The sequence below is a fragment of the Talpa occidentalis genome, unplaced genomic scaffold (genome assembly GCF_014898055.3).
Source record: "Talpa occidentalis isolate TD23 unplaced genomic scaffold, MPIMG_talOcc4v2.1 talOcc4.17, whole genome shotgun sequence".
NCBI classification, from domain to species: Eukaryota; Metazoa; Chordata; class Mammalia; order Eulipotyphla; family Talpidae; genus Talpa; species Talpa occidentalis.
The window spans coordinates 7,570,024-7,579,104 of NW_023601754.1; the positions used below are offsets into that span (position 1 = coordinate 7,570,024).

General features: G+C 50.2%; 1 protein-coding gene across 6 annotated transcripts in view; it reads left to right on the forward strand.

Moving 5' to 3' along the window:
• The window catches only part of CDH1 (cadherin 1), a 62,913-nt gene that overhangs the window by 43,877 nt on the left and 9,955 nt on the right, over nt 1-9,081 (forward strand). For all 6 annotated transcript variants that reach the window (XM_037515978.2, XM_037515979.2, XM_054696939.1 and 3 more), the window contains 7 exons: nt 3,014-3,157; nt 3,286-3,441; nt 4,102-4,246; nt 5,195-5,367; nt 5,634-5,762; nt 7,435-7,617; nt 8,723-8,967. In XM_037515978.2, coding sequence (XP_037371875.1) covers nt 3,014-3,157; nt 3,286-3,441; nt 4,102-4,246; nt 5,195-5,367; nt 5,634-5,762; nt 7,435-7,617; nt 8,723-8,967 — 1,175 coding nt within the window. The remainder of the gene's footprint in view (nt 1-3,013; nt 3,158-3,285; nt 3,442-4,101; nt 4,247-5,194; nt 5,368-5,633; nt 5,763-7,434; nt 7,618-8,722; nt 8,968-9,081) is intronic.

Consider the following 9,081-nt stretch of genomic DNA (forward strand, 5'->3'; position numbering starts at 1 on the left):
GGGCAGAACTCTGCAAGGCATATAGAGAAGGAGTCAGAAATTGTTGCCTGTCTTACTCCTGGAGGAAGGGTGACCGAGGAGTCAATTGTCTGATTCACTTTGCTCTTTGTTTCTAGTAGAGAGGGAAGAATTGGTGGGGAGCTTTTGCCCCACTGGGCTGTAATCTTGACAAGAGTCTTCCCCATGGTATTTGCAGTGTCTGGCCCTGGGTCTGGCACATACCAGGAGCCCAGTAAATATTCAGTCCACCTGGGCACACAGGTGGATTGGCCATGAGTGGAAGATGTCTGTCCATCCAGATTCTTGGCAAGGGTATTTCTGAGAATTGTTACCTAAAGCCAAATGCCATTGTCACTTTTTAAACTGTTCCCATGGTGCTTCCCACCAGAAGATCTGGCTCTGGGGGGCGTTCTAGTTGTATCCTGCTCACTGCTTGGACGTGTGGAACATGTTTTAAGTGCCGGGGCCTTTCAGGCTGGCTCCTGTTTTTCTCCCTGAAGACTCTCGATGTCCTCAGAATTTAGTAGTTCTGCTAGATCTAATTTTACTCCTTGGTATTAGATCTAATTTTTCTCCTTGGCATTATTGAACAGACCAGAAAAATTTAGTTGAACTCTTTTAACATCGCTCCTTGGCTAATCTCTCCATTTAACTGTCATTCACAAAAACTCAACATCGTGAGTTATTGCTGGGGTGCTGTATGTGGAAGCCTTTTGTGAACAAAAGATAGTTTAGAGCCTGGTCTGTCAACTTTTCCACCCCACCTCTGCCAACTTGCCTTTGTTTCCATGTCTGCTGTGTCATGATTAGGTTCAAATGTATACTGTAGAAACCCACAAATTACAGTGATTTGTCTTTTACGAAACGGAGCATTTCTCTTTTAAGTTAAGAAATTCCAAGGGCAAATTGTGGCCAACAGGGAGACTCCTAAGTCACCAATAGCCCAGATTCCTCTTCTTTCTGCCCTGTCATCCTCAGCACAGAGCTTCCATCCTCAAGGATACCTCACAACCCAAAATGGCTGCTGGTGCTCCAGTCATCACATCTTTATTCTAGGTGATGAGTAAGGGGGGGAGTGTATGATGTGTATAAAGTGAAGCGTAGGGTGTGGTTTGTTTTACTTGCACACACTGCATACTAAAGTTTGAGCTATATATAAAACATTTTTGTTTTTCAATAAGGGAAGGACAACTGGATTATTGAGTAGTAGGTGGCAACTCTGTCATGCGGGTTTGAAATTGACTTTCATCTGTCTCTAGTTCAAGGGACGCTTGTGGAGTCAGGTGTCCTCCATTAGGAGAGGGGGTGATGATCTTAACCTTTTAATTCATACAAGAAAGATCTAGTGTCTATCAAAACATGTTGTTGTAGACCTTCAAGTATACAGTCTGCTCAGTTTACCTCAGTAAAGTTAGGGGGAGAGGAGAGGATAAGACTAAATCCAACCTTCCACCTCTTTGTCTCTGGGTGAATTGCTCAGTCTGGCATCTTTGTTTTTGCTCGAGGGATGAATGCCACGTTCATTGAGTTTAGGAATGATTCCCTTTCATTTCACACACAAAGATCTTAATGTTAGCTTTCTCATCCCTCAGTTTATCAGTTTATTATTCTCTGAAAATGTTCTGCGGTCTTCATGTGAGCACGACAGAATCTTCCTCTTCCAGGTGCCGGATGAATTTGTATTCACTCAGTGAAGCCCACTGGGCGCCCTGAATGCAGCTGGTGGTGACTCTAGGTTAGCACACGGCTTGACAACCAGTTTCACAGCCTGTTCCTCTGCTGGGCCCAGATCCCAAAGCCAGCTTTATCAAAACCATAACTCGGTGTTTTCCAACTGGGCCAGGATAGCTATTATCTTAATTATTATCATTTATTGAGCACTTACTATGTCTCAGACACTATTTTAACTGCTTTATCTGCTGCATTAGTATCTAATTTAATCCTTTCAAGAACTCTGATATAGGTACTAATTTTATCCCCATTTTTTAGATGTAAAGAAACTGGGACAAAGAAGCTAAATAATCTCCCCAAGAGGACGGGGGTGCCATAGTGAGGATTCGCAGCCTGGCTCTATAGCCTTCCTTTGGCACAGGGGCATTGCTTCTTTGCAGGTTCATGCAGGAAGGCGGGTTGCGTGTGTGTGTGTGAGAAACAATATGCGGGGATGGAGGATGGCGAGGTTTTCCGATACCTGGTCTCATTTTATATCTGCCTTGTGTTTTGACCTAAAATTTCAAAGCAAGGAGCTAGGGCTGGAATACACTTGGCAAAGCGGTGACCAGTGACTGAGTGGGTGCTCGGACACATGGGAGCGGGTGGCATTGTCCTCTGGAACCTTTGCTGTGTCCCCTCTAGACCACTTTAAGACACTTACATAATTTGGAAGATCTTACCCTTCCATCTTCAACTATCTTATTTCCCTGTGTGTGCATAAAATTCTCTATCACACACAAAAACTGTTGATTCTAAGTCACAAAGGGGTGTTTTTGGTTCCCGTCCCAACACTTCCGTTTAGAACAAATGGAAAACATAATGACACAATAAGATTAAAGAATTTGTATTGATCACAAAGTAGCCCTTAGTACCAATTCCCAAAACTATGCATAGATCATTTCTGTTGTTCACTACACCTTGGGGGACCTGTATGAAAAAGAAACAGGAAAAGAAGATTAAAGCACCTGAATAAGCACTTGCTGAATAAGCTCCTCTAGTCAATCATCAGCCTATACTATACTATTAAAAATGAGAAGGCTTGACATAGCTTGTAAAATAACAACAAACCCTCACACCTTTAGGCATAATTCGTAACGACTACTTGAACGCTGCACTCTTAAGATCCTAAGAGAACACAGTGTTGCGCGGCAAAGGGGTTTATTGGGTTTTGCTTGGACTGTTTTGGCATGAGGTGCAGCCATCCGCTGCCCGGGCTGGGGCTGCTGCCCGGGGGGGTTGCTCTCTGACCTCTTGTTTCTCCAGAATTTTTTCATTTTGTTCTTTGTCTCTTTCCTTCCAGGACTCTCTGTCCAGGACGCAGGGGGAAGTGCTCACATTTCCCGGCTCCCACCAGGGGCTCAGAAGACAGAAGAGAGACTGGGTGATCCCCCCCATCAACTGCCCAGAAAATGAGAAAGGCCCGTTTCCCAAAACCGTGGTTCAGGTAGGGAAGGAAATTGTCTCTTTGGGAGGGATTGGGCAGAGGAGGACAAAGGAGAGAGAGAGAGAGAGAGAGAGAGAAAGGACCTGTGTCAGGATCCTTCCTGGCTCATTCTTTTTTTCTCTCTTCAGATTAAATCAAACAGGGACAAAGAAACCCAGGTTTTCTACAGCATCACTGGCCAAGGAGCGGACTCCCCCCCCGTGGGCGTGTTTGTCATTGAAAGAGAAACAGGGAGACTGAACGTGACGATGCCCCTGGACAGAGAACATATTCCGCAGTACATTGTGAGTAGCTCTGAGCTTCCCGGCGCGGGGACACCCCCTTGCAAAGGTTTCCGTCCCTCCACGTCGCAGCGCTTGATCCCGATGCGCCGAACATGTGCAGCGTTTAAGCGACACCTAGGCCTGTTCAGGGACAGGAGAACCTGGTAAAATTGGGGGGTGTTTCATTTTTTGTTCAGAATCGGGGTGGGGGGCAAGTTCTTAATGCGTTTAGCTCTAAGATGTTGACCTGGTCTTGGGATGGACGTCCCTGACTCAGAGGAAGAGGAGAGTGGTGGGACCGGGCAGCACAGACAATTGCTGAGCCCTGGACGTGACTCAGAGGCCGGGAGGTCGTGCGTTGAGGCCGAGGGCAGCAAAGCCCGGCAGGAACACTCACCTGGACATGGGCGTGCTCCTGCTGGGAGCAAGTCAGGCGTGTTTTCGGTTTCCACCGCCGTCTCCTTGGGCCCGGACCACCCGCCCCGGCGCCGGCAATGGCGGGTGTGCTCTGCAGCCCGCGAGTCTGTTACACGCGCCAGGACCCCGGCCAGTGCCTTGACCTGGTGCGAGCAGAAGCACGAGTGTGAGGCCAGGGAGCCCACCCTGCTGGGGTCCGCTCCCTCCCTCCCGCCTCTTCTCCTGGTCGGGGTCTGAGTCCTCCTCACTTGGCTCCTCTTGCAGCTCTTTTCTCACGCTGTGTCGTCTAACGGGGAGGCCATTGAAGACCCGATGGAGATTGTGATCACGGTGACGGATCAGAATGACAACAAGCCGGTGTTCGTCCAGCAGGTCTTTGAGGGGTCTGTCATGGAAGGTGCTCTTCCAGGTAGGCCCAGCTACGAGGCGCTGAGTACCCAGAAAGACACTTCGATTCTGTAGGCCCCAAAGTCAGCTCCTTCATAGGGACGGAACTTGGGAAGCCAACTCCGGGTGTATTAGTTTACCTACAAAAAGACATAAAACTTTTCATCAGGGAAATGCAAACCTGACCCATAATGAGCCCTCACTGGACCCCAGGAGAATGGCTTATTGTACACAGATAGGGGACAAGTGTTGGGGGTCGTGCTGGTGGGAATGCAGACTGGCACAGGCATGGAAAATGGGATGGTGGGGCGTCAAAATTGAGACAAGAATTGCTCTATGACCTAGCTATTCTACTTCTGGGTATTTGTCCTAAAAACACACTAGCACTCATTTGAAGGGCTATGTAGACCCAGATGTTCATGGTAGCATTGTCAGTAGACGGAACGTGGGAATAACATGTCTATGCATACACGGCGGCACTCCCGTTGTCTCTTGGAGTTGTTCTAGATGTTCTGGGAACTGGCCCTTTGAATATTTGTAACCCAGTTACAGAGAGCGTCCACTTGAAAGCAATTATCTCAATCATTTTCTCTGATGCAACTGTGGCTGAACAGCAAACTGGAAATTTCTGTAACTTCACTCATTTTACACCCCGTTTACACAGGGTGAGAGACAGGGCACAATGTTTTAGTTTCAGGTTATTTCTTCCCCATATTCTTCCTCATGTGTACCCCACCCCCAGGCGCCCCCGTCCAAAATTCGTGCAGGGAAGCCGAGCTCTCGGAACAGTGCTCATTGGGTGGAGCGCTTGCTTCCTCCCCGGCACTCTGGCGAGACATTCAGAGATGCACGAATGGATGAGGGGTGCCCTTCGCCCCTCCCCCAAACACTGGATAGGACCAAGGTGGCGGTATTGCACAGACCCCAGAGTGCAGCCTGACCGAGTCTTCCTCTCCTTCAATGCCTCCAGGGACCTCTGTGATGCAGGTCAATGCCACCGACGCGGACGACGACGTGCGCACCGACAACGCTGCCATCGGATACTCCATCCTCAGCCAGGATCCGGAGCTGCCGCACAAGATGTTCACCATCCACAAGGAAACTGGCATCATCAGTGTGGTCACCACCGGCCTGGACCGGGAGGTACAGGGTCAGGAGGATCTGGTGGGCGTGGGGTGGACTGACATTAGCTACACCCAACACAACAAAGCAAACCTCCTTTGATGCCAGTGGCCAGCGGGCATGGGGGCGGTGACGGTCTGAGCTTGGCATGTAAACTCTGTCCAGGGGCCTTGCGCCTCGCAGGCAGGAATTTCAGCAGGTGATAAAAAACACTCTTGTATGCTGTGGGCTAGGCGGGGCCTGGCATGGCTGGTGGTCTGACTGGGATGTGATTCATCTACCCACAGAGTATTCCCAAGTACACCCTGGTGGTTCAAGCTGCTGATATGAATGGTAACGGCTTAAGCACAACAGCAACAGCCGTGATCACAGTCACCGACAGCAACGATAACCCTCCCGTCTTCAACCCCACCACGGTAATTCTGCAGCTCTCTGGAGGGTTTCCGAGGAAGGGCCTTTGTTTCGCAGTGGCTCCTGGCCAGACTTTCGATAGCTTTCCCCAGACTCTAGGGGATGCTGACTTGAGGAGGAAGCCAACAGGAGTCGCAGTTGTTGCTGAGCTTCTTTGTTCCCTTTGTGACCTGGAGCCTATTGGCACAGGTTGGTGAAGGTCAGGGAGCACCTACTGACTGTGTCCTTGTGTTGCGCATCTTGGTAGCAAATCATACCCGGTTTTAATTTTTCATCGAGCCAATATATTTTTTTTAAGATTTTTTTTTAAAAAGAGTTATTTATTTTATATAAGAACCGGGGTACAGGCCAGATGTACGGGAGGGTGAGAGGATTCACCAGAGACAGAGCAGGGAACAGAACAGGCAGTGACCGAAATTCACTGCTGAGGGGGGCAGCGGGCACGACAGGAGAGGTCTGCCGCGCCATGTGGGACCCTTGCTCCCTGGCTGGGATCGACTAGCGCTGCAGAGGCTGCGGACAGCTTCACAGCATGGCGCTCAACCGCCTGCGCCACCAGGGGAGGCCCTCATTAAGCCAATTTTAACCCAAGTCTACGCCAGGCAGTGTGGTCGACACTGAAGACAGAATCACAAAGCAAGCAGACAAGGATACTGCTCTCATGGAGTTGGTAGTCTAGCTGGGGGGGTGGGGTGGGTGATAGGCACCTTGTGCAAAGTATTGTTTGCACTTGTATTAAACGCAGACAAGGAGAAAGCGGAGAGTCACCTAGAAAAAACCTAGGCCCTCTATTAGCAACGGAGAGCTGCCTCTTGAGTTATAAGCAAACAGTCCTTTGTCTTCTTGTCCTGCGGTCATGGTCCATGACATCCACTGTCCCTTGTGGCCCAGCAGAGCTGCTGGAGCTCCGGCGTGTCTGTGCTTCCCTCAGGAAGGCGGTGGGGGCAGGAAGGCGTGCAGAAGGCATTACTGCTACGCCAGGTTCTCCTCGCCCTAGGAAGATGTCTACAAAGAAGGCTGCACACACAGTGTTTTATCTGGGCACATAGCTGCCCCCAACAACATAGTGAAGAAGGGGAGAATGGATTTTTAGGAGACTAGAAGTGTCGCTATTCTAAGCTGAGCATGTGTGTATAAGAAGCGACGTCTCACAATGACAGGGAGTAACGTTTATACTAAGACTGGATCGGAGGCTGGCAGTATGGGGCAGGAGACAGTGGAAGAGTGTTCTAGGCAGAGGGATTAGCACGAGCACGGTGCCGTGAATCCAGAGCAAGCTTGATGCACAGCAAGGACCGAAAACCTTGTGATTAGATGGAGGTGGGATGCTGGGAGCCCTTGTAGACTGACGTGAGAATTTTAGAAGCCAGCCTGAGTGCAAGGGGATGTCCCCAAAGCGTGGGGTAGCAGTGGTGTGGACCACTCTACGCCCCTTGCTCAAGACCACAGTCAGCAATGAGGCCAGCGTGCTGAGCTCTTGGAGGGACCTGCACTTTTCAGCTTCCTGTATGTGGACCGACTCCAGAAGGGGGCGTCCTCGACTTCCATCAGAGTGGGCCCCTCCTGAGACCTCTCCACAGAAGGGCTCTCAAAGTATTCCCTGAGCCCCCAGAGATCCTTCTGCACTATCGGGACTGGGTGCCTCCTGATTGACCCATCTTCTTTTTTGCTCTGCAGTACGAGGGGTCAGTGTTGGAGAACCAGGTTGATGCCTACATCACCACCCTCAAAGTGACCGATGACGACGCCCCCAACACCCCGGCGTGGACAGCTGTGTACACCATATTAAATGATAACGAGGGGCAATTTGTTGTCACCACAGACCCAGTCACCAACGATGGCATTCTGAAGACGGCTAAGGTTTGTACTGGGAGCTGGTAAGATGCAGAAACTGACAGCCCTGCGCCCACTCCCTGGCCTCAGTGTCTGCTCGGTTGTGTCAGCCCCTAACATGGCCCGCTGTGCTGATCTACACCAAACTCCATGTTCTGCCTCAAAGCTTAGTGGTACCAGGGCAGGGGTATGTGCTGTCACGGAGGGCATGTACATTCTTATCATCTTCAGGGAGTAACTGACTGTGCTAGTATTTGTTAACTGAGGGTCTGCCATGTGCGATTTTGGGGGAGTTCTTTATTCTTTGAGGTTGCATCACATACTATAGCTGCATGTGAGTCATGGGAAGCTTGGAAGAACATCAATGCCCAGGCCCCCCAGCCTCTGAGATTGTGATTTACTGGCTCTGGGGTTAGGGCCCAGGCGTCCATATTCTGGTTTTTTTTGGTGGTTTTTTTTTAAAGGTTTATTAATTTTTATACACGAACCGGGGTACAGGCCAGATGCGCGGGAGGGTGAGAGGAGTCACCAGAGACAGAGCAGGGAACAGAACAGGCAGACTGAAGAAATACACTGCTGAGGGGAGCAGTGGGCGAGACAGGAGAGGTCTGCTTCACCAGGTGGGGATTCTCGCCGGCCAGGTTCAAATCGGTGCTGCAGAGGCTGCAGACAGCTTCACAGTGTGGCGCTCAACCGCCTGTGCCACCAGGGAGGCCCCGTCCATATTTTTTTTTTAAGATTTATTTATTTATGCATACAAGAGCTGGATTATAGGCCAGAGCTGTGGGGGGTGAGAGGATTCACCAGAGAGAGTGGGGAACAGAACAGGCAGACTCACTGCTGAGGGGAGCCGCAGCTGAGACTGGAGAGGTCTGCTTCACCATGTGGGTAGCTCCCTGGCTGGCTGGGAATCGAACTTGTGCTGCAGAGACTGCGGATTGCTTCATAGTGCAGTGCTTAACCCCTTGCACCAGCAGGGAGGCCCCCCGTCCATATTCTTGAAAAGCAAGTTTGCTTTTCCTAATGCGGTCAGATGTGAGAGTCACTGATATATTGCTTATCTAAAGTGATAATCAAGGATTTTTTTTTTCCAACATGAAATATATTTAACTCACTTTCCCCTGCTCTTTAGGGCTTGGATTTTGAGGCCAAGCAGAAGTATGATCTATGTGTGATCGTGACAAACGAGGTCGCCTTTGAAGTCCAGCTCCCGACCTCCACAGCCACCGTGACCGTCACCGTGAAGGACGTGAACGAAGACCCCATCTTCGTACCTCCTCAAAAGAGGGTGGAAGTGCCCGAAGACTTGGGTGTGGGCCAGGAAATCACGTCCTACACAGCCCAAGATCCGGACCACTTTATGAAGCAGAAGCTAACGTAAGTGTGAGGGCTTCACCCTGACCGCAGTCCCCTCCGGCCATTCCAGGTTCTCTGTGCGTCCTCTGAGTTCCTGTACGTTAACCTCAGCTCCAGATGCTAAACACACAAACC